The sequence below is a fragment of the Gadus chalcogrammus genome, chromosome 4, assembly GCF_026213295.1.
Source record: "Gadus chalcogrammus isolate NIFS_2021 chromosome 4, NIFS_Gcha_1.0, whole genome shotgun sequence".
In the NCBI taxonomy this organism is placed as follows: Eukaryota; Metazoa; Chordata; class Actinopteri; order Gadiformes; family Gadidae; genus Gadus; species Gadus chalcogrammus.
In genome coordinates this window covers 31176506-31202327 of record NC_079415.1, presented here as the reverse complement: position 1 = coordinate 31202327, position 25822 = coordinate 31176506, and the positions used below count along the sequence as shown (strand labels likewise).

The 25822-nt window shown below is 40.0% G+C and overlaps 2 protein-coding genes across 2 annotated transcripts; one reads left to right on the top strand and one right to left on the bottom strand.

The window, feature by feature from the left end:
* Nucleotides 1-5112: 5112 nt before the first annotated feature.
* Nucleotides 5113-8608, bottom strand: LOC130380470 (lymphocyte antigen 75-like). Its single transcript, XM_056587694.1, has 5 exons — nt 8571-8608; nt 8001-8369; nt 7175-7513; nt 6886-6965; nt 5113-6221 (listed from the first exon to the last, which is right to left on the bottom strand). The coding sequence occupies exons 1-5, from the start codon at nt 8599-8601 to the stop codon at nt 6111-6113; spliced, it is 930 nt and encodes a 309-aa protein (XP_056443669.1). The 5' UTR covers nt 8602-8608; the 3' UTR covers nt 5113-6110.
* An 11985-nt stretch (nt 8609-20593) lies between these two features.
* LOC130381009 (uncharacterized) lies at nt 20594-24452 on the top strand. The gene is made up of 6 exons (XM_056588429.1): nt 20594-20883; nt 21137-21178; nt 21395-21749; nt 22071-22429; nt 22689-22780; nt 23260-24452. The coding sequence occupies exons 2-6, from the start codon at nt 21139-21141 to the stop codon at nt 23350-23352; spliced, it is 939 nt and encodes a 312-aa protein (XP_056444404.1). The 5' UTR covers nt 20594-20883; nt 21137-21138; the 3' UTR covers nt 23353-24452.
* The last annotated feature ends 1370 nt before the right edge of the window (nt 24453-25822 follow it).

The window sequence follows — 25822 nt, the reverse complement described above, 5'->3', positions numbered from 1 at the left end:
TGCTGAGCACATCTCTGTCCTTTCAGATGAACCATCCACGTCCGGACCAAGATTTTCATCGGCCTCCGATCATACAAAGAGCAAGATTGGCCAAGTATGCCGAGAGGCGCTTACAACAGACTTACATCCACTGGAGAAGGTTCGATCGTGGACGGCGGCTCCATTAAAAAGCACTAATCCGTCTTGATCTGTGAAGTTGATGAATTGTCACTTTTAGGTTTTCTACCCAGTTACCAAAAAAAAACATTTGGAACATTTGCGCTGTGGCCTCGTACACGTTTATACAAAATAATTTTCGAGTCCTCCCTGGATCATGTGTCCACCAACAACCAAAGTTACTTAGGAATGACGGTGCAATGGATAGACAGCATTACTTTATAACATGAGAAGGCTGCTCTTGCCTGCAAGAGGGTGAGAGGAATACACAATTACGATGTCATAGCTTGGGAAATAGATCAGGTTCATTCAGCCTTTGGACCACATAAAGAGCAGCATATGTAACCGCTGCTTATGTGCATTTCTGATTTAGGCCTAATTGTATGGGATAAAGTGACCTTTTAATATTTTTCATTGACCACTTAATTTGTTTCCCAAAGCCTGTGTTTTGAAACTTGTGTGTTGCTACTGATTGACCTCACCATAGCCTACTTTATCCTGTTGTTTGTGGAATTTACAGTGAGGCTTTTCTTTGTGCAGTCAGGGCTATTGTTCTTTCATATGGTTTCATATGCTATTTTGTATAGATTTATACATTAAACAGTGAGTGATGATAGGGCTATGATGTTTGTCCATGCATCTGCAGTAAATTAACGGGAAAGTAAAGTAATAAGTAGTGAAGTTACTTTTCAAATGCAATAAGAAAATTGTCAAATAAGAAAAATGGGCTAATTGCTCTAACTTTATTGACAAACATTTCTCAAATGTAACTAAGTAAAACAAATTCTGTTCGATGATTTTTGTGAGGCTTGGTCTAAAGTTTTTATGTGGCGATTTGGGTGAATTTATGATTATTTTTCTAGCCTGTGAATCTTTTTATCATGTTTAGCTTTAATATGAAATTGAGTTTTATAAATCCGTCTGATTCTAGAGATGAATATTCTGAAAGAATTTTGAGTCCAGGTCAATCTGGTGAGGAGAAATAAGCCTAATTCATGATTTTTTACAATAGTGCCGATTTTGGATGCAGTACCACAACTTTGGGGTTATGGGTAGAGTGGTTAATGGTAACCATACCTGAACATTTCAAGAGTTTTCGAATTACGGTTGCAGTATGACTTTTACAGAATTTGAGGGAAAAATAAAACGTTACAGCAAACTAAAAACGAAATAAACTAGGCCGCCCGCTACTTAAAGGGCTTTGAGTGTGAGAAAAGTGCTACACAAAAAACAAGTATTATAATTCTTATTAGGGGTCCGAGCAACGAAGCTGCTTGGTCCCCTATTGTACCCTTTTGAGGAAAAGGGTTACTGGAGGACAGGGAAAACGGGCTATAGACTTAGGATAACGCTGGTAGGACCTATAGTAACTGAGTAGAAGTAAACGACGAACTGGCGCCGGCTGATTGGAGATCCCCGGCTGAAGTAGGGACCGGTGATTGTAGATTGCAGACAGGTGTGTAGAGGGAGTGAGGACCAGTGGCGCCAAGCGGCCACTAGATGGGGGTGTTGTACCGTGTGGCAGGACGTGGCGTAACGCGTCCATGCTACCAGCTTCATGATTATGACTGTATATGCCACAGACAAATAGAGTGGTATTGTTAACTATAAAAAATGCTTGTTTCACTGTTTAGATTAATATTGCCTTTACAGGGCTCATCTCTTAAACACATGTGGTAAGTCATGGCGATTTAAGATCAAGGGTAAACAGGGCGATGAATGGATTTGTATCAAAGACCTCACTTCATATAACTGTAATGTGTAATATGTTACCCTTTTGTAAGTAATGCTTGAATTACTGTGTAGAATGTATTGTGGGCACCTTCGGTGGTAAGATAAACGTTAATGTGATTGTGCAAGGAAGTCACAGATTTTGGGGTTACCTCACAGAGCCTGGGCCACATGGGTCAGTTCTTTGCAAACCAACTCAGGTTCTGAGCAGTTCTCTCGTATAGGCCGTGGGTTCTATCCACGACACCATCTTGAAATTTCAAGTGGCAGTGAGTTTCTTGTCAAATTACCCTTTGAGATGGCTCATGGCAATTGTCATGCTTGTATCACCAACTAAATGATTTATTAACCCTAACTGCTCCACTAAGGTGGTAGCCATCTTGAAAAATGCCCGCCATCTGGACATTTCTGGTAGCTGTGGGTGGCTGTCAATTGACCCACAGAAACTGCTCATGCCAATTTTCATACTTGTATCACCAAATAAACGATTTTAGTATATGCTACACGTGAACCTCCTAAAATGGCGCAATTTGATTGGTTCGCTATCTCGGGATATTGGGCAATATCCCATGATTGAGATCTCAAACTCGGGATATTGTTTTCATCGCTTTGTTCGCTAATAAATACCGCAAAAAGTTTTATCTTGTTTAGTTTTGGAGTGTTCACGTGTAGTTTATACTAAAACAATTATCCGCCAAAAGCAAAGTGAATAGTGGGGAATAGCCCCTGAAACCGAAAGTCGAGGGGGCTGTTTACTATCACCGCACTGCTCCACTAAGGTGTCGACCTTCTTCAAAAATGGCTACCATCTTGACATTTCTAATGTCTTGGACAAAATACTTGTCATGTGACCCATGGAGACTGCTCATGCCAATTTTCAGGCTTGTATCACAAATTGAAAGATTGTGGCACTTATCTGTTCCACTAATAACCCCTATGGTTGCAAACAGACTAACCCCTAAAAGTTCTTCCAGAAAACCTATCGACTATAGAATAGTGTATTAGTTTCAGTGTTAGTTTGTACATTTGTAGAAGGGGTATTTGTCAGGGGCAAGAGTCAAGAACAAGTATTGTGTTATGACAACTTAGCAAAACATACTATTCGTTCATAAAAATGTATAGACTACAGAGCAATTAACAAAGATGAAAAACAAAATGCATTAATTACTTTATTTTGGTTTTGTTTCAAATTGTATTTCAGTGAATAACTCCTAGTTTGTGTTCATGATAATAATTCCTGAGGGGTATTCCACGAACAGAGGTTTAACAAACACAGAGTTAGCGCTGAACTCGTTGATTGACCCTGTGCCAACTAAAACAGAGCTGTCCGTTCCACCGCACGGGTTATGCATTGGTTCAATCAACACGGGGTTGGTTAACACAGGGTGGTGCGCGTCCACGCAAACCTATGAAGACGTGATGTATAGTTCATGGTAATCCTGATCGATATGGCGAAACGGGCCGCTTATTTCAATGAAATGGAACTCCAGGTTCTCCTGGAGAGCTATGACGAGGAGAAGGACATCATCACAAGAAAAGGGAACGCTAAAGCCTCTGCGAAAGTTACATGTCAGAAGCATGATCCTTAATATTTGAGCCATGAATCCATTAATATCGCAGTTAAGCATTCTTAACGTTCCTACCACATAACCCTTTTCTTCTAAAAAAAATATGTACTCCGATGGCTCCCGAGCGGTCAGTGGATCAAATAAAAAAAAATGAAGTAGGATTAAAAACATCAAACAAACTGGTAAGCTTTTCCCACCATCGTATTGGCCTACATAGGCTATATTTTGTCAGTCCAATTGTCATACCATATTTGTCACTCCTGCATTTAAATAAGCCATTTTTTTTTAAAGCCAATTGTTAAAAGGCAGACAGTCGGCACACTGGATCTGGCCCTCAAATTGTCTTGACCCTGGTGGAGGAGCTGCCAATAGATATAAATTCAGGGCGCCCTAGCATGGAGGGGGTACCTGGTCGGTACCTCCTCAGAGAGTCAGGGGCCATGTGAGGGTACCCCACTGGTTGAATGTAGGTTTTTCTGTTTTTCTTGTGTATTCGATTTTTGTTTGTCTTCGAAGTAACACATGCAAACCGTGTACGAGGCCACAGCGCAAATGTTCCAAATGTTTTTTTTTGGTAACTGGGTAGAAAACCTAAAAGTGACAATTCATCAACTTCACAGATCAAGATGGATTAGTGCTTTTAATGAAGCCGCCGTCCACGATCGAACCTTCTGTAAGTCTGTTGTAAGCGCCTCTCGGCATACTTGGCCAATATTGCTCTTTGTATGATCGGAGGCCGATGAAAATCTTGGTCCGGACGTGGATGGTTCATCTGAAAGGACAGAGAAGTGCTCAGCATCTCCAACATTATAGAGAAATTTACCATCTGTAAAAAAACGGAGGACTAGGCAAATAGTCTGGAGTGAACTGAGGCCAGGTCCTCGATTGGTAGTGTTGGCTATGTAAGGCTGGAGAAGGCTATTTAAATATATTAAAGATTTTCGCAAGAATCTATATCTCTCCAGGAAAAAGTCTTCCGGATATGCCAAGATGTCGAGCCGTGGTTTTATTAATCGCTCCCGGTGGATTGCACGAATAATTTGCGCTCCGATATCAACAGGCCTCTCATCAAAAGAGCATGCCATTATGAACACATGAAATCTGCGGTGAACGCAGGTTTAAATACCCAAAACTGGTTTATGTTCCAAACTTAACCTGCGCAAAACCTGCGCCGACCAGGTTTGATTCAGAGCATATGTTTCTATAGTAACTAACTAACATACCATGTTCATTTTGCAACGGAAAACCTAGGGTTACCGCAAACCCTGGGTTAACATACCCGGTTATTTGATAAAACCGGCTTTTTGGAATACCCCTCTGAACAGTGAATGATGTTATTTATTATTATTACCAATTTAAATGAATACATTTTGGAATGTATAACACGGAAATAGGCCATTACAGAAAATAATGAACTTGACTGTAGTATGTGGTCTGGCCCGAGTCTGACCGATTAGATCCTGGGTCTGGGTGAGGCAGCATACCTGCTAGTAGTGGGGTTAAACATCATCCGCCTGTGTCCTGGTTTTAAAGCCACCTAGGTGGGGTGTGGCAGCCACCAATGTAGCATGTGGCAGGGACATTGTTACAATGCATTATAATCATCAAGACCAATATGAAATCCTAAACTGAAACGAAGAATTGAATTGCTTCCCATTCAATATTTGTGCATTTTAATTTGAAGATCAGCCAACCGAAATCTCAGAGAATAAGTTGGGAGTTCCAGAGTATGGAGGCAGAGGGACCTTAATACCTTATTGACAAGTCAACCAGGAAAGATCAATAGATTATAATTCTGATGTGTGATAAACACAGCGATTAATAAACCATGGATGGATGAAAACTGCAACAATTTAGGCCAATATTTCTCATAACAAATCTTGCCTTGAGCTATAATCTAAATTTGATTCAGGTTAATCAGTATGTATCAAATCAAACAATCAATAAACAATCAAACAAAATTAAACAATCCTCCACAAAAAATAATTTAAACATCTTATAACTCAAATCAAAGAACATATTCAATGAAATGTTAGCCAATGGTGAGATACACCTACGTTGAAAGACAAAATCCTAACTAGATAGATCGAAACAAAGTTAAAGCATGAAAAAGTCAAGTCTCTGCCCTGAACCTGAATGTGGAGTGGACATGTGTCCCTCAGCAGTCTCTGGAGCTCCAACATTCTGCTCAGAGGCTGAGCCTCATATACTCTTTAAAGCTAACCCTTCTTTAGTTACATCATACAGCTAGCCAAACTTAAGAATTGGTCATATATAGCAAACTCATGATTATACATTCAAGAAACGCAATTACTTCATTATACCTACATAATGTTGCCCTGAAACACAGGATCCGATGCATCCAGAAAACCGAGCTTATCATGACTTTAAGGTATAAGACATGTGACCCCATTGGCATTCATGGTTCCTACAAAAATAAATAGTCCCTTACATCTACATTCCTGTTATGGTTATGCTGTTCATCATCAAATTAAATATAAATAGGTTACTGAGAAAAGGGTTACTGATTACTGATTTCCTTTCAGCAGAATTGAGGTCATCTGCAGACAGACTTTAGATATCTATAATCTACAGATTTGTGAGACTATTCAATATTACAGAGGTCTTGGGATTTCTCTTGTTAAGTGGATCAGTTTAAACATTGCAGTCTTCTTCCTGACACTGCTCCTTGGTGAAGACCTGTCCGTCAGAATTGGTTCTCCACGTTATCTTATGGTGGTTGCTCAAAGCCGCTTCGTTCAGCAGCTTTTGGGTCTGAAAAAAAACAACAACGTTATTTGCTCTAGAGCAGGCAATACCTCATGGAACCATTATTAATTAAACAGTTTCCATTTTCTGATTAAAAACAATGATAGAGGCCCTCTTTACGTAAGACAAAATCTAGATTCTACAGCCCTTAATCTTATTTCTATTGTATTTAGATTTAAAAACTCATCTTTTACAAGAAAAGCACACCGGGCTCTCAACCGTCTCAGGCTCACAGGCTCACTCACAGTTTAAGGTTTGAACCACAGCATGGTACTCACATCTCCTTGAATAGGTGGCAACCTTGGTTAACAGTTTACGGTGATTGCATTGATTAATACCACAAATACATTCCTTAGTTGAATGGGATTCCTTTGTCAGATACTCTACCTTGGATTGTTTGTCGTGCTTTACCAAAGCTTAAAAGACATCACAGTAAAACAATGGGCATGTACTGCCCAATATTTTACAACGCTAGTCAACTACATTTGGCTTGATATGAATAGGCAGACCTTAAATATGTCCCTTTGTTTTCCAAATAAAATGTTTCAATGACATATGAAGCGCAAAACAGATTTCCTAGTTTTTCTTTCAGAAATCTGGTCTTTGTGTCACACTCTGCTTTCTATTGAAAGCAGACCACCTAAAGGCTGTTACGACTCACTTGTTTTAAGGTGGCAGGGTCATTCAGTTCCTGGATGTCCTCTGAACGCACCTTCACCTTGACAACCCATCTTCTAGTACCTGAGACTCACACACACACACACACACACACACACACACACACACACACACACACACACACACACACACACACACACACACACACACACACTTTAATGCAACAATGAACGTAGAAGAGTTCTTAAAATGTTTATATTGAATGTATTCGATTTCCTAATAACATAGCCTAGGCCTAATACAACTCCAAGACACTCACAGGAGTTACTTACATGTACAGAGAAACGGATGCAACTCATCACAGGATCGTTGGCTCCATCGTCCAGGACCTTTGCCAGTCATCACAGCGCAACTTTGAGGAAAGAGGCCAACAAATGAATCTTGATCCCAGTGTCTGAAGGAGGAGTTGCGCTTGTCCGACCAATGCCACGCATCTTTGAAGAGGCCAATCAAGACATCATACGGACCAAGTCTCTCCACGACTGCCTGGTTCTCCTCTGGGTTCCTGATGCTGGCCAGGTCCGTGTGGTGACTCCTGCAGTACAACTGCGTCCCCGTCCAGCTCATCACCCTTCTAACCAAGACATATCGGTGTCCACCTTGTCTGTTCCCTGAATAGTGCATTCATTCCTTTGTTTGTATCAAATACATTTCATAAATTATACGATTAAAAATGTATCAATGTTATGGGTTTTAAGGTGCTGTAGGTGAGATGAGAGTTGTATAGTGGGAGCAGAAAAGAGCAGAACAGGAGACATCCCCTCTGCTCCCTCCCTTAATTTCACACACCTTTGATTGACAGACAAGATGCATTCCCTGAACCAATCAGGGAAGAGAGGCCCTAATTTGTCAGAGAGGCCCCGGGAGCGTTTTCAAATCGAAATGATCTCATGCATAGAAAGGAGTGGTCAACTAGAAACAGATTCTCACAGCACATTAATAGCAGATGGCTAGGCCATATCTGACAAATTATACTCAAAAAGTAGCTTAAATTGTAGTTAGATCTTACCTACAGCACCTTAAATTGTATCGATTATGAATAAATACATTATTATTGAAAGTGTATTGTCCATACTCATGAGTGTATGCTTTCCTTACCATCATAACACACAAACCACAAGTGTGTATTGTCAGCAGTCTTCCACATGCCATATTGGTTACTAACATAACGACTGGTATTGTCCATCCTTCCGAAATTGCGGTAATCTCTCTCTCCCTCTTGGTAGAATTCTTCGTCTGCCAGCGACCAATGCCACTCTTCAGGACCCCCATTATGAAGACCGATCCACAGCTCATCAGCTCTGTCTGCATTCAAGGCCAGCAGTGACTTCATTGCCCCCATGTCGTCTATGGTGGCCAGGTCATGGCCTCTCTCTCTGCAGTAGCTCTGGGCATCAAACCAGGATTTCGGGGTTTCAATTAAACAGTGTTGGCGGTACTCGGCACAGAAGGACGGGATACACAGTCCTGGTAGTGGAGATAATCATATGACTTACTGTGAAATATTTTCATATGCATAAACACCAATGGGAAAGATGCCCACATAGCTGGTGTACTTGTATTGTAAAGTAAGTAAATATTAAATGTTATTAAATATTTTGTTCTGAAAAAACACATTTTACTTTCGATGCATACACCCATGGGTAACATAAACAGAAAAACACCTACCTGAGATTAGAAGAGTTTGCATCCATTCCATTGCATTCATATCTACAAAACATATAATTAATAAAAAATTGTCAATAACGTTAGATCTTACAATTCACTTGCTATTAGTTTAACATACATCTCCATAGTAATGAAGCCTTAGAAAAAAGGGATATTTTTGTTATTGGATAAGCATAACAAAATGTATTATATGATATCTTTATCATTCAGGTGGTATTATTTTCTATACTGTCAATAATATTCAGAACATTATGATCATGCATCATGGAAGACACTTGCCTTTGGCCGTTCTTGCGTGGTGGTTAATGAATCTTCATCACTGACTAGTTATACGACACTTTATTCTAGTTCTCCGATTTGAAATGCAAAATAAAGATTTAGCCAGGAAGGTCATCGTGCACTTCTAATCCCGATTTTACTGCTTTGCCTGCCTTGACGCTATCCACAACTTTCGCCCATTCTAGCTCTCAGATTTGAAATGCTAAATAACGCGTTGGCCAGGAAGTTCATCGTGCCCATCTGATCCCGAATTTGACTGCTTTGCCTGCCTGTGCGTCAGGGCATAACCTGCTCATTAAAGTAGAGCAAACCTACATTATAGATTAAAGTATCATAACATAATATATAATCATCATCGTTGATAGGAAGACGAACAGAGATCTCGCCAACTAACAAACATCTGTGAATTTCTAAAAGCAAGTGTCGAGTGTGTGGTTAAAGGCAGGTTCAACCTGCCTCGACTGGCCCAAGTCGAACTGATTCGACTCTGGGGCTGGGTGAGTATGCACACCTGTTTGGACAATCAATGTGCAGAGGTAAAACCAGCCATCAACACACACTCTCGGGAGATCTTGTACATGGCAGCATGTTACATCTGCTCTGTGAATCATTTATGCTTCAACCGCTGCAATATATCCGTTTCAACCTCATCCCCTGTGTTCAGGTTTCGGAGGAGCCCAGAAAAGACAACCAGGAGGTGTTTGGCAGCGGACACTGCTTCAGGAAGTTACCAGTTTGAAAAGATTCTAACAGACCTATGTATCTTACATTTGACAGCAAATGACTTCTGACAACATGCCCTCCAACACACACCTTCCTAATGAAAGAAGCATAGAGCTTTCAAAAATATTGGAAATGGATGTTCATTCGTGATCTATAAGTCGAGCTGGCGTTGACTGTAAATAGTTCTCTGGTTGCTGTTCTTGAAAGAGGATTTCAAGTCAAAGGGGGGGTTTATAGTTTATAGTGACCCTACGGACTTCAGTGGGGCTTTCATTCCGTCTGGGCACGGCACCTTCTCAACGAGCAGGTGTGCGCCTGCAGCCAGAGGGGGCGCCAAAACATCCCACACAATGTTATGTTCTTTTTTTACTGCTCGTGGCGCTGTCACGTTAAAATTGTACCGGGGGCGAAAATTGTACCGGCCTACGTCATCGTTTGTTTACATCCTGACAACCTGACAACCTGCCCTGCAACAGACGACGCGATGCAGAAAACATGTTTCCAAACGACGAAATAACATAATACAGATAGCGGATCACTATCTGAATTATGATAGATAGCGATAACACTTGTTTTTACTTTATATTTGTATTGTATTTAATTGTTTAATCGAAACAATAAAGAAAATTGCCCGCGAAACGGGCGATAGCGTCAAATGACGCGTCAAATCACGTAGGAAGGTTCTTGAACATTCTAGACTATGAAACCTGCTTAAAACACTCAGTTTACTAGCTAAATTCGATTAAACAATTCAATACAATACAAATATAAAGTAAAAACAAGTGTTTTCTAGCGATCCGTTATCTGTATTATGTTTCAAGAACCCTCCTACGTCATTTGACGCGATCGCCCGTTTCGCGGGCAAAACATTGTCATTTGACGCGATCGCCCGTTTCGCGGGCAATTTTTTTTACTGTTTCGATTAAACAATTAAATACAATACAAATATAAAGTAAAAACAAGTGTTATCGCTATCTATCATAATACAGATAGCGATCCGCTATCTGTATTATGTTATTTCGTCGTTTGGAAACATGTTTTCTGCAACGCGTCGTCTGTTGCCGGGCAGGTTGTCAGGATGTAAACAAACGATGACGTAGGCCGGTACAATTTTCGCCCCCGGTACAATTTTAACGTGACAGCGCCCCCCATGTGATTTGGCGCCCCCCACAAATATGGCGCTCCGGGCGGCTGCCTGGTTCGCCCGTGCCTAAAACCGCCACTGCACACGGCCAACTTTTTCTTTCACTTTCATTTGCAAACAAACCACAAGTGCACACGGGCGGCTTATTTTTTTTTCTGTCGCATCACTCCGTAAGGGCCCTCGGTTGACGATTTCTCAGCTGATCAACACTACGAATGCTGGTAACGAATAAACTGTAAAAAGACACACCAAGTGAAGTTATTTTTTTGGACATAGTTTCCATATGCTAACGACGTGTCTAGTTCACCGTCATGCAGGCTGTGTTCAGTAAAATAAATAGCGATCTGTTTTCGGCGCATGTAGGCCCATCTGCCTAAGCCCTCGTTGAAATAATTTTGATGTTGAATGTTGATGGTGCAGTTCTTGAAATAAAAAGATTGATTTCATACAAATCATAAAAACCTCTCGCTGTGTCATTGTGTGTGCGTGTATACGAGGTGCGTGGGTGCGTGTATAGGTGCATGTCTGCGTGCGTGCGTGGGGGGTTAGGGTTTGTTTCCCTGGCACGAAAGGGGGAATGAATGAATGAAAACTCACTCCTTACTCCCAATACAAATGATGCAGCAGTTCGCAAATATCCTGACTGAAAGAGGAAGACTTGAGAGTCCAACTGGCCATGTTTAAAAACAAGTACAACACAACTGCAGATGCTGCGCATGCTTTGAAAGAAATGGCCCCTGAAGTCTGTGGCCTGTTTGATCAGGTATAGAGACACTAGAGAGATTGTTGATGGTGGTGCCCATATCATCTGCTGAGGCAGAGCAAATTTTTATTGGGTTATACAGATTGAAGACATGGTTGCGATCAACCTTGACGCAAAAAAAGACACAATGGCATTGCTGTGTGCCATATTCACCAAGAGAGGCTTGACAGACTGGACTGACAAAAAATTGCCCAGCAGTATGTTTTTGCGTCCTTCAGTGAGTATGCTTAGAGGATCGATTTGTTTGGCTTTTCGTTCATTTATGTAAATATGTTGTTGTTTACTGTAAGAGCCAATATGCCAATAATTGATTTATAATAAATATTTAGTTTAAAATGATTAAAAACTGCTAATAGTTATTTCATGTTAATTCATAATGCGTAAAACTGTTAAAATGCATAATTTAGTGAGGCATAAATGGTAAATATGTTATTCTCAATGTTTTGGGATTTTTACGTAATGACATCACTGTATAGTTATAACGGTAACGGCGGTAACGTAACTCAGTTTGGAGTCTGACATTGATAGAAGCGAAACAGTTTTTGAGCGTGCGTAAGACCATAGTTTATATCGTTTTTTTCGATGAATTCACAAAATTATTGTCTAGCATCTCCACAGACTTTGACTGTCTAGTTATAACTGGTGACTTCAATTTTCATACTGATGATTTGAATGACAAGTGTGCAAAAAAACGTTTTACCATTTTGGACACATTTGAACTGTCCCAACATGTGAAAGAGACTACTCATTGTAAGGGCCACACTCTAGACCTGGTTATCACAAAGGGCCTCAATGTTTCTGATCTCTCTGTGACTGATCCTTCCTTGTCTGACCACTTTTGTGTTTTCTTTAATATATCTTTTATTCCCAACATACAGACAAAATCAAATACTGTCAAAAAACGGTATATCAATGAAGAATCGTATGTACTTTTTAGAAAGGCCATCTCCTTACTACCACCTCTCAACCCATGTTCTGCTGATGATCTTGTAGAAAACTTTAATTTGAAAATTTTGAAAGTCATGGATGTCATTGCACCTTACAAGGTTAAAACGATTTCTGGAAAGCAAAAGGCACCCTGGAGAAAAGCTGCTTCTGTAACAGCACAGAAAAAAGAATGCAGGAAGGTTGAACGCATCTGGCGTAAAACAAAACTTCATATTCACCATGATCTACAAAGAGAGCCTCCGTGCCTACAATTCAGACTTAAAAAGTGCTAGAGAAACATTTTTCTCCAATATCATTAAATCCAATAATAATAATGCAAAAACCCTATTTGCAACTGTTGACAGACTGACCAACCCCCCAACACAAATTCCACCTGATCTCCATTCCACGCAGAAATGCAATGAGTTTGCAGCTTTTTATACTGATAAAATTGAAGGCCTCAGACGCGCCATCAATATCTCCACTTCAAACAAAAATGTTGGACTACCACCCTGTTCAGGCAAAAGTAACGTGGCAGGGATGGCATGCTTTAATGTTATTGACTCTAAAACTCTTGTGGAAACTGTTACACAACTAAAGCCATCCACCTGTTGCCTTGATTCTTTAACTACCAACCTCTTTAAGAATGTTTTTGACTGCCTAGCAATAGAAATATTGCAGATAGTTAACAACTCTCTCCAGTCAGGCAACTTCCCAAAAGCCCTGAAAACTGCATTTATTAAACCCCTTTTAAAAAAGCGGAGCCTAGATACCTCTATTATTAACAACTACAGACCAATATCAAATCTGCCCTTCATAAGTAAAATCATTGAGAAAGTTGTCCTCCAGCAACTTAATCACTTCCTGGCATCAACTGGTTGTTATGACACCTTCCAATCAGGATTTCGACCCCTGCACAGCACTGAGACCGCCCTCATTAAAGTTGTAAACGACATCCGTCTTAACACAGACTCTGGCAAAACCTCAATACTAATGCTACTAGACCTCAGTGCTGCATTCGAATCTGTAGACCATACAATACTTTTGGAGAGGTTAGAAAACTGGGTGGGGCTTTCAGGCACAGTCTTAAATTGGTTCAGATCCTACCTACAAAATAGGAACTACTTTGTTTCCATCGGCGACTTTGTATCAGAATCAACCAACGTGATGTGTGGAGTCCCACAAGGTTCGATCTTAGGACCCTCTTTATTCAACATCTACATGCTCCCACTAGGGCAAATCATGCATAATAACAATATTGACCATCATTGCTATGCTGATGACACGCAAATCTATGTATCGCTATCACCAAATGACTATCGGCCCATAGATCTGCTGTGCCAGTGCATTGAGCAAGTGAAAGACTGGATGTGCCGAAATTTCCTTCAGCTAAATGAGGATAAAACAGAGATAATTGTATTTGGTGCTAAAACAGAAAGGCTTAAAGTAACCCAACACCTTCACTCTCTGTCCCTGAAAACCTCAATCAAAGCCAGAAACCTAGGGGTTATCATGGATTCTGATTTACATTTCGAAAGTCACATCAAATCAGTTACAAAATCTGCATATTATTACCTTAAAAATGTAGCAAGACTTAGAGGGCTCATGTCCACCGAAGACTTACAAAAACGTGTACATGCCTTTATCACTAGTAAGCTTGATTACTGCAATGGTCTCCTTACAGGTCTCCCAAAACAAACTCTAAGGAAGCTTCAGCTTGTTCAGAATGCTGCTGCTAGAGTTTTAACAAAGACCAAAAAATTTGAACATATTACACCAATTCTTAAATCGTTACATTGGCTTCCTGTAGGTCAGAGAATTGATTTTAAAATCATGTTGCTAACCTATAAATCCCTACATGGTTTAGGCCCAAAATATTTAACTGATATGCTTCCACTACATAAGCCGAACACTAAGATCTTCTGAGACCAATCTGTTAATTATCCCCAGAGTAAACACGAAACATGGGAAAGCAGGATTTAGTTACTATGCAACAAATAGCTGGAATAAACTCCCTGAGGATTTAAGACTTGCCCCAACTTTGAGCACCTTCAAAACAAGATTGAAGACTTTTATGTTTGATTTCTGCTAAATCTTAAATACTTTACCTTTATTTTACTAAAATGCCTTTTTAACTTTCCCTTTATTTTCTATTTTTACCAAAAAATACATGATCTGATACCAGAGAGAAAGGTTGCTGGGCTAGAGTCCTAGAAGCTGGGTTAGAGTCCTAGAATATTGTCCTTTAGGTCGGGTTGTAGTCCCGACTTGGGTTCCAGAGAGTCTGTTGATCTGATCTTAAATAACTTTCAATTTAATTTTCTCACTTTCTTAAATACATTGCACTTTCAATTTTACTTACTAAAAAGCCTTTTTAACTTTCTATTTTACTCATTTCTTTGCATATGTTTTCTTTTACTTATCTATTATTTTATTTTATTGTATAACAATGTTTATATGTGAAGCACTTTGAGTCTGCCTTGTGTATGAAAAGTGCTATATAAATAAAGTTGCCTTGCCTTTCTATCCATCCATCCATCCATCCATACATCCATCCATCCATCCATCCATCCATCCATCCATCCGTCCGTCCATCCATCCATCCATCCATCCATCCATCCATCCATCCATCCATCCATCCATCCATCCATCCATCTATCTATCTATTATGGAATCGGGAGCAGCTGGGTATTAAAGATTGCATAAAGTCCACCAAAAATCATGTTCCCTGACAACGTAAAAACATATGCTTAAAGCACTGCAGAAGGAAATCTCTTTTAAAGTAGATAAAAAAAACACAAACATTACAGGTTAAAGTAACATATAACAACATAATGTCTAATCATTGTTGGAAACGTGGTATAAGCGGAATGTCGCCTTATAGAAAAACTTTACTTTGACTGTGAAATGCAACCTTGACTACCCCTGCTGCATCACCATTCCCGTCATACATTATTTCCAATAAGGGGAAACCCTGTCATGTTGAATTATATAACTCCGATCCTTCATGCAACTTGTTGACATGTCTCACGCAAAGTCAATGAGGAGTGCGATGTTTCGTTGCATACAAGATCTCCGCCGGGGCCAGATAGTAAAACTAGCCGTCACGGCCCGGTAGTAAGTGTATACAAATAAGGTTTGCAAATATCCTTCCTTCCAGTTTGCCTTTTTTTGTTTTAGGTTGAATGGTTTAAGGAATACAACCATGTATTGTTCTATAACATGTCTATGTTGAATAATCGATTGTGATTGCTCAATTACAGCTTTGATTGTTATTTCTAATCATATAAACATGACCACGTGTTTGATGCATCGATTGTGAAATTCTGGGCCGATACGATGTTTAAATTAACAATTTGGCCGATAGCCGATGCCGATGTTTTATTTTATTTTTTTGTTGTTGTTGATGTTATTTATTCCCCCTTTCGTGACAGGGAAACTACACCTAACCCCTCACGCACGCACGCACGCAGACACGCGCCTCTTATACACACACATACACACACACACACACACACACACACACACACACACACACACACACACACACACACACACACACACACACACACACACACCCTGGCAGAGACCCTCCTATCGTCGAAACTGCCCCTCCGGAAGATTAAGTTGATCTCCTTTTCAACGATCAAGACTACTGCTCTGTCCCTGAACCGGCTGCCATGGATATGTCCGCATCCACTGCTGAAAGCGTCTCAAATGACGTACAGGAGCTGAGAAAGGAGCTACAGGAGTTACGTCTCTAGCGAGAGTTTGTCTGCAGCGGTCTGCTGGCTCCAACGCAGACATCCGGATTTACATTTACATTTACATTTAGGGCATTTAGCAGACGCTTTAATCCAAAGCGATTTACCATAAGTAGTCTACATTTGTCATAAGAAGTGCATCGATATATATCGCTTACACAAGGGTCAAGTCACCTTTTCACAGTCACATTTTTTGTATTAGCCTATATGTCATCAGCCTGGTCCCCACGTGACGGGGATATGTGTCAGGCAGGGACATTGTTGGTAAGAAAATAGCTTTACGTTACAGATTAATATTGTTATTATTTCTTAATAGGTCTATGTGAAATGATAAATAGCACACAAGTAGTGGCATGTTGAGAGATGGTGTAATTGGAGTTGGGGATGTCCATGTCTTATCAGAATTTATATATATGAATGTGACCGCACCAATAGTACAGAAACAAACAATATTTATAATACAGATTTGTGTAAAGACTTACAGAGACGTGTTTCCAGTTTTTTTCTACAAATTTTATTTTTAAATAGTTGAAAAAAGTCATTTTATTATTCTATGTGATGAAAATAGGAGCACTGAAGCGACAGAGCCAGAATGTGACCGTCTCCAACTCCACCAATGCTGGTCCTAGAACAAAAATACTATTAATAAACAATTGGAAAAATGTATGAATTGATAACACCCTACTTATCTGCATGCAAGTAGGCCTACACACGGCAAACCACCAAACCGCGCCTCCCAAAGATACGGCCCGGACAGGAATGTGACAGCACCACCTAGCCTCCTGACATGCATACCCAATCGAATTCCACACACTTTTGCGTCACCGTATGCACGCAGATTTCGTCCCGAAAACGCTTGCGGAATAAAAAGTGAAAATGCCAGGCCACTTTTTGTCTTCTGTTCAACTTCAGACCGTCATCATGTAAACGTAGGCTCAGCCTCTGAGAAGAATGTTTGAGCTTCAGAGACTGCTGAGGGATACATGTCCACTCCACATTCAGGTTCAGGAATTAACTTTTGCATTATTTTACGTTAATGAGAGATCTTTCTAGTTTGGATTGTCTTTGACAGAGTTAATTCAATCTCATTTTGATTTTAAACATGCATAGGCTGCTATATATAATTCTGCCACTAGGGTCAGCCACAATCATATACTTTACTTGGGTGGCGCAGTGGCGAACTTAGCCCTTTGGGGGCTCCAGGCGAACAGTCATTTGGGGGCCCCTGCATCTACCGGTCTCAGTACCTTATATCGCATAATGAGATACTCCATACAAGGGATGAACAAAAGTCACTATCCTTCTTTCATGCAAATGTTAATTATCTATTTACAAATTGAGAATAACATACAAAACAATAAGATTAGTTATGTTGACACATTACACTGACTGTTAACCTTAAGTCCTCATTTACCTGAGGGTTTCCAGTAGCTCACAGCAGCTATCTGCTGTGAGCTACTGGAAACCACTACTGGAAACCCACTGATAGCTGCTTCCAGCTATCACTATATTTCCTGTGCTCTTCAGACCTTTCATGGTTGATTAGATGCATTGCAAGGTTATTCTAGTCTTTAAATCCTTCCTCACTCAGTTGTTTTTGTTTTCCAGAAAGGCAACAAAAAAAGCAAAAAACACGGTCTGCACTTTCACTGTAGACTAACCAAGACCTGTTCACCCTCTCACCATTTTTCATTACTATGTAATAGTATGCTTTTGTGAATCTGCGGCCCTTGGGCCAGAGTGCTGGGTCATCCACAAGAATATGTGTGCACCTGCCCAAGACACAGCAGCTTGGGCCAGAGTGCTGGGTCATCCACAAGAATATGTGTCTCGCAGTCATTGTTATCGTTATTGTCATCAATTTCAATAACCAAAGTGGAAGAAGGAGAGTGAGAAATATTCACTACCAGTTGTGCATCATCTCCGTCAGTTTGTTGGCACACGTCATTAGCATCGCTGCTGGCTGAGCCAGAGCTACTTGGAATGAAAGGAGCAGTAACGTGACAGCAAACGACGTTGACGGCTGCTCTTGATCCGCCGACGGTCCCGCTGCCACTGCGGTGGCTGTAAAACAGCTGAATAGCTTTGGCAGCTTTGAAAGAAAGTCCTGCCTTTGGTCTTTCTTCTTCTTTTTTTCTTCATGTTTCACTCGATTTATGTCTCACTCGATTTCTCTCTCTCTCTCTCTTACCGCTTACTGTTTTGAATTTGACATAATTTCCACATACGCATGATGAGCGTGATGCGCGTAACATGGAATAGTCCATGTAGTGCAGACTGAAGGGGGGTGCACACGGAAAGATCGTCAAAACATGAGTAATAATTAGACATCCCGATGCTACTATAAAAATAATAAATATGGGGACAAAATATATGCATTGGGGCCCTCTTGACCAGATCAATATTGTAAATAAGAAACTGTTCTTAATGTTTTATCGGGAAAAATAAAGGTAAAAAACATTTGGGGGCCCCAAAAACCTTCTATGGGGCCCGGGGCTCCAGGCAAATGCCTGGTTTGCCTAATAGTACGGTCCGCCACTAGGCTAATGTTATTTTCTCCATTATTTTTCGATCCTTCGAAGAGAACACCATCTGCCATCGATATTGCCTTTTTATTATTATACTCAAATGGGTAATATCTTATTTCATAGAGAGCTGCGTGCAACACATTTTTGATTTCCTTTTATTGATTTTCAAAGTCGTCCTTTATTGAGACGCAAAAACAATTATGCAAGTTGAATTCCCCCCATCCGGGTTAAAGGTACAAAATATAACTTGACAGGGGTGTAATATTCACATAGAATATACAATATACAAGTTGGATGTTAAAAATGCTGGATTGTGATCGGTCACCAGTACGGTAGAGATTAGAGAATGATGAGTAGGCCTAACAGTGTGTGAACGATTGCCTTCCTATTGACAGTTTGCCTACATGAATCTGTATGCCAATATAGATTTAAAGTTATATCACGCATTATGAATTTAATATATGTACAAAGTGTAGATGACAAGACAAGCGGCAGAAGGGAAATAGTTCACCCTTCAAATAAGAGTTCCCTACTTCACTCTTTGCTAGTAGGTGACAGCTCCTCAAAATATGAAATAAATGATGAATCTTTGAATAAAATATATTTTAGAAAATGAAAAGAAAATGATTGGTTGACCATGATTATGGCCATTGACAGCGTATACCGAAATAAACTACACACCATTTAAAATAAAATATCCATATTTATATACTCACAAAACTAACCAGCAGGTGTCGCCCTGTGTCTCCACAATTACTGGATAGGGCTGTTGGCCTGTGGGCATCACTCGAGGCGTGCATCCTATAGAGTGCAACAGTGTGCTTCTGGAAGTCAAAAACCCTTTCATATTCTACATAGAAGTGTTGATTATTATTTATACATAATATCAGATCCATCCAGGGTGTATTAACCCCAAGCCAGAAGATTGTGAAACAACAGTATGCTTCCTTAGAAGCCAGGAGACTCCAAAAAAAAGTCTTCAGAAAAAAATGGCTACCCTATGTCTGTCTACCAAGTTAATGCTGATAACAACAAAAACTTTTGGAAAGTTAGAGAAATGTAACAAAGTTTATTTATTTGTATTATGAGATAAAATGAGCTGTTAATGGTTGAAATGGTTTCCAAGAAGATGGCTAACGTAGGAAGCTAATTTAGGTGTTTAAAAAGTGAGTGAAGAACATTAAGAAAAGTATTTATAAAGTGAAAACGATTATAACTTCAAGTTAATGGGATTCCTATGGAAATGGCACATTTGAAAGTCAAAAGCAAATCCTGAAATTAGTCCTGTATGTTCTTTGTAAAGTACTTGGAGCTGATTGAGGACCTTGTGCATGGCTGGAGGATAACCAGACCTCCAGGGCCCGTGGGCTGCCCCTGCTTTTGACCTTTACCCCAAAGCAACCTCAGAGCCTTCAAATAAATAGGCGGAGGTCATATTGGAAAAAATATTCGCTGATATGCTCAGGATCAATACAATTCATCCTTCAATATTTGAATATTCGATTATGGATAGGGTTCATTCTGAGGAGATTTTTTAATTGAGTACTTAAAGCGGTATAGAGGGAGATCTGTCAGTGTTTTGGAAGTACCAACGGTCAAACCACAAAAATATATATTTATATATTTTTTATAATAATAATACATTTAATTTAGAGGCGCCTCTCAAGACACCCAAGGTCACCTTACAGAGCATTATTATGCTCACCTTATTATGATTTGTCGGCGGTGATGGCTGGTTTTACCTGTGTGCATGGTTGTTCAAACAGGTGTGCAGCCTCACCCAGCCCCAGAGTCTAATCAGTTTGACTCGGGCCGGGTGTGGCCGCTTAAACCAGCCATTAATCAACACTCCACACTTTAAATGTTGGCCAAGCCCTGACACACTGGCCAAGCAGTCAAATTTGGATTAAGGAGGGCACGAGGAATTTCCTGGGTAATGAGCGTATTTTTGCCTGTTTAATTAAAGAGCTGGGATATAAATCTAGGGTGGATGTTAAAGTCAAGATAGACAGAGCGAGTTGTACACCTTGCTAGTAATACTTAATCAATTCATTGAATTTATATAGCGCCTTTCTAGACACTCAGACGCTTACAGTGAAGGGGGGACCGCACTCACCACCACCAGTGTGTAGCACCCACTTGGGTGATAAAACGACTGCACAGGGGAAACCCTGGTAAACCAAAGGTAAGTGACTTAAATACTGAATGATCATAAAGTTATAAGAGGAGAATGTTAACTCTAGTAGCAGCCTGTATTTATTAATTATCATTGAAAAATGATGCAATCTTAATGATAATGCTGTCAATTAATAAATCGTTTTATGGTAATCCAACAAAAAAAGGATCACTCCCTTTTCAACTGCTTTATTATTGTGCAGATGTTTGTTCAACTAAAATTAAGTGAAGTGTAAGATGAGAAATCCTTTTCTATTTGGTAGACATGAATGCTATGGAATGGATACAAACTCTTCTAATCTCAGGTTGGTGTGTTTGTGTTTAACGTTACCTATGGGTGCAGGTATCAAAAGTGTAATGTGTTTTTGCAAACAAGAAATGAATGTTACCATTTGTGCTATGCATCTTTCAGTCGTCAGTCAGGATACACAATAACACCAGCCATGTGGGAATCGTTCCTATTTGTGATTAGAAATACGAACACATTCAACAGTAAGTCAAATGATTCTCTTCCCTACCAGGACTGTGTATCCCGTCCTTCTGTGCTGACTACCGCCAACACTGTTTAATTGAAACCCCCAAATCCTGGTCTGATGCCCAGAGCTACTGCAGAGAGAGAGGCCACGACCTGGCCACCATAGACGACATGGGGGCAATGAAGTCACTGCTGGGCATGAATGCAGACAGAGCTCATGATTGGTGGATCGGTCTTCATTATGGGGGTCCTGAAAGGTGGCATTGGTCGCTGGCAGACAAGGACTTCTACCAAGAGGGAGAGAGAGATTACCGTAATTTCAAAGTAGAGTTACCTGGTCCTAGGTTTACTCTGCAATATAACAGCAAGTGGTACAATCATGGAAATAACGAAAAACATGTGTTTGTGTGTTATGATGGTAAGGAAACATACACACATGGATATGGATATTATACACTACATTTGTATTTATTTATAATGTGTCAAATTGAAGGTGCTGTAGGCGTGATCTAACTTCCATTTGAGCTGTGTGTGTGTGTCTGTGTGTGCGTGTTAAACTCTCACAGTCGTGCGGTGTATGGGCCGTGAGAGTTGTATCACTGGGAACAGAGATCTTTTCTGCTCTCTCTTTGAAACTCTTCTCTCACCGACAGCATGTTAAAAGCCATAACGGTTTTTTTTTATTTGTTATGTTATTTATAAAAAGTATTCAATGCCAACAGAGGATTGAATGATTTGGCAGGTAACAGACAAGGCGGAGACCGATATGTCCTAGTGAGAGAGGGGAAGACCTGGGTCGATGCGCAGGTGTACTGCAGGAGTCACCACACGGACCTGGTCAGCATCAGGAACTCAACAGAGAACCAGGCAGTCGCGGAGGCAAGTGGTGGATATTATGTCTGGACCGGCCTCTTCAAAGAGGCGTGGTACTGGTCGGACGGGCGCTACTCCTCCTTACGACACTGGGATCATCATGCATTTGTGGGGAATTTCCCTCAAAGTTGCGCTGTGATGACTAGCCACATTTCTGGAAGATGGAGCCAACGATCATGTCATGAGTTGCATCCCTTTCTCTGCACCTGTAAGCAACCGTTGAGTGTTTTGGAGTTGTATTAGACATCTCATATTGTATTGCATTCAATGGAAACATTCGTACAATTCATTCATATGGTCAATAATTGCTTTGAACTATTGGAAAGTCCAGTTACATTGTGTGTGTGTGTGTGTGTGTGTGTGTGTGTGTGTGTGTGTGTGTGTGTGTGTGTGTGTGTGTGTGTGTGTGTGTGTGTGTGTGTGTGTGTGTGTGTGTGTGTGTGTGTGTGTGTGTGTGTGTGTGTCAGGTACTAGGAAACGGGTTCTCAAGGTGAGGGTGCTTTCAGAGGACATCCAGGAACTGAATGACCCTGCCATGAAAACTGCCATCTTAAAACAAGTGAGTTATACCAGCCTATAGGTGGTTTTCGGTAGTCTGCCCATCAACCTTCTCCATCATTCAACACTGTCACTAATTTAGTCGACTAGTGTAGTAAAATATTGGGGGGGGTACATGCCCATTGTGTGACTGGTGTGTGTTTTAAATGTTGGTAACGCACCAAAAAACATTCAAGGAGATTTTGAATACGATGGCTGTTGTTCAACCCTCAAACTGTGCTTGTGTGTGCCTTCAACTGTCCCTACGTGTATACTGGAGAAAGGCTGAGATGGTTGAGAACACGTTGTGCCTTTTGTGTGAAAGATGCGTCTGTGGTACAGTCAGAGTTAGGAAAAGGGTGTAGAATCTAGATATTTATCTCAAGTAAACAGGGCCTCTGTCATTGCTTTCATTCAGAAAGACTGGAAACTATTATATTCATAATGGTCACATGAGGTATTGCCTGTCGTAGAGCAAACAACTTTTGGTTTCGTTTTCAGATCCAGAAAATGCTGAATGAAGGGACTTTGCGCAACCACCATAAGATAGCCTGGAAAATCAATTCTGATGGACAGGTCTTCACCAAGGAGTAGTGTCTCACAAATCATTCTATAATAATACCTAAAGTCTGTCAGCAGATGACCTCAAGTCTGTGTGAAAGGTTATTCCTCTTTGCTATTTTTTTGCCAGTTCTCACTATAGTCACAATTATGATGGTCACATGAGTGATGTTTGCATTATTTGTAACAATTCCATTGATAAACCAAATAACCTCTTTCTAAACCATTTGAGGATGAATAGCATAACTATAAGGGGAATGAAGATAGAAGGAAATATTCATTTTCGTAGGAATGAAAATCGGGTCACATGTCTCATACTTTAAGGATTTGATGAGATATACGTTTTTCTGGATGCATAAGATCCTGTGTTTCAGGGTAACATATGTTGAGGTAATTGCAGATAGAAAAGAGTTATGATGTTTCTTGAATGTACAATATTTTTTTTGCAATATATGACCAAGATTTCAGTTAGAGTAGCTGTAGGATGTAACTAAAGAAGGGTTAGCCTGAAAGAGTATATGAGGCTCAGCCTCTGAGCAGAATGTTGGAGCTTCAGAGACTGCTGAGGGAAACGTCCACTCCAGGTTCAGGGCTGAGACTTGACTTTGCATTATGTCACGTTAATGAGATATCTTTCTAGTTTGGATTGTCTTGGACAAAGTTCATTCAATAATATTTTGATTTAAAAAATGCATCTATATAATTCTGCCACTAGGGATCGCCACAAACATAGACTTTACTTGGGCGGGTATTGTTATTTTCTCCGTTTTTTTTCAATCCTTCCAAGAGAACACCATCCGCTATATCGACATTGCTTCCGTACATTGCCTTTTTATTATTATTTTCAGATGTGTAAAATCTTATTTCATAGAGAGCTGTGTGCAACACATTTTAGATTTTCCTTTAATTGATTTTCCAAGTCTTTCTTTATTGAGACGTAAAAACAACTATGCAGTTGTCATCCTGGTTAAGGTACAAAGTTTTAATTTACAGTGGTGTAATATTTACATAGAACATATTGACCACAAGTTGGATGTTTAACCTGCAGGATTGTTGTTGGTCACCAGTAACCTATGGTAGAGATGAGAGAATGATGAGTATCATTGTATGAAAGTTCACCTTCCTATTGAAAGTTTGCCTATATGAATCTGTATGCTAATAAAGATTTAAAGTTATACCACGTCTTCTGAATTGAATATATGTATATATATATATATATATATATATATATATATATATATATATATATATATATATATACATATATATATACTATTTAACTGTTTATAAAGTAAGTGAAGAATATGAAAAGTATATATAAAGTGAAAACGATTATAACTTTAAGTTAATGGGATTCCTATGGAAATGGCACATTTGAAAGTCAAAAGCAAATCCTGAAAGTAGGCCTGTGTATCCCGTGTATTCCAAGCCCCCGGGAGCACTGCATACTTCCGCAATCCACCAGTGCTCAGCGGCCTAGCCTGGTATTGCATCCGTTGTAGCGGGCTGTGGACGGGTCCGTCAATTCATGGAGTCCCAGAAGTAGGTATCGCCGTTCACTCCAAAAATGTCTGTCTATCAATATTATATTTATACCATGTTCTAAAATTGTTTTAGTTTTTTCTTTTCAAAATGCCCCCTCAAGCGTTTTATCAGCCGTTTTATGTATTTATTTTTTGTTTGAGATGGAGGGGTGGGTAGCTGAAAGGAGTCGTTTTGAAAGAAACGGCTCAGTGCCATGGACCTATTAAAGATGTGCATGGCTCCATTAACTTCTCGTGTTCGAGGTTTTTCCTTTTACTTAATATGAATGGCGTTGTACACGTATAGGCTACGCAAAACACAAATATCTTTGAAATAGCTGGAACAGGCACAGACCAGACGTATTGATTACCTGAATGATTATGGGAGACCTACGTAATTCTCTAATAGTCTAATGACTAACAATGTTGGTGTGTTACAATTCATTATTACATTCATTAGAAAACAAGAATATTTCTGCATCCGGTACGTCACGGACTAGGGCGTGTCTAGGAGCCCAAATCTCTTCTTGATGTTCCCCTCAAGCCCCCAGGAACAGCGCATACCTCCTTAATCCAACAATGCTCAGCGGCCAAGCCTGGTATTGCAGCCGTTTTAGCGGGCTGTGGGCGGGTCCCTCAATTCAGCTCTTTCCAGCTCTTTCACAAAAGTGACAAACACGCTCCACCAAAGTGTTTTTAATCTTTCATTAATTATACATGTAAGGTTTGCTTAAGTGGCCTGAAAGGTTCCCATCAATAAAATGAATTTTATTTATTATTATTTTATTATTATTAATAATATAACATTATGGCTCCATCAAAAGCAATACACCTGCCATTTACAGTTATCATTTATACTATCTTAGACATCTTTAATCTTATTTACATAGGCTTACAGTTGGCCTGATTTCCTCTGAATGTTGAAATAAAAAAAATCCCTCAATTGTATTTCTGTCATTCAGATCCCTGTCCATCATACT

What these genes read in the sequence shown, in the direction of transcription:
- LOC130380470 (XM_056587694.1), bottom strand. Translation starts at nt 8,601, where the DNA reads ATGGAATGGATGCAAACTCTTCTAATCTCAG. An exon ending in GCATCCGTTTCTCTGTACAT is followed by an intron (nt 6,966 to 7,174) that starts GTAAGTAACTCC and finishes TGTGAGTCTCAG; the next exon opens with GTACTAGAAGATGGGTTGTC. An exon ending in ACCCTGCCACCTTAAAACAA is followed by an intron (nt 6,222 to 6,885) that starts GTGAGTCGTAAC and finishes CAGACCCAAAAG; the next exon opens with CTGCTGAACGAAGCGGCTTT.
- LOC130381009 (XM_056588429.1), top strand. Translation starts at nt 21,139, where the DNA reads ATGAATGCTATGGAATGGATACAAACTCTTCTAATCTCAG. An exon ending in ACAAACTCTTCTAATCTCAG is followed by an intron (nt 21,179 to 21,394) that starts GTTGGTGTGTTT and finishes CTTCCCTACCAG; the next exon opens with GACTGTGTATCCCGTCCTTC. An exon ending in AAACTGCCATCTTAAAACAA is followed by an intron (nt 22,781 to 23,259) that starts GTGAGTTATACC and finishes TTTCGTTTTCAG; the next exon opens with ATCCAGAAAATGCTGAATGA.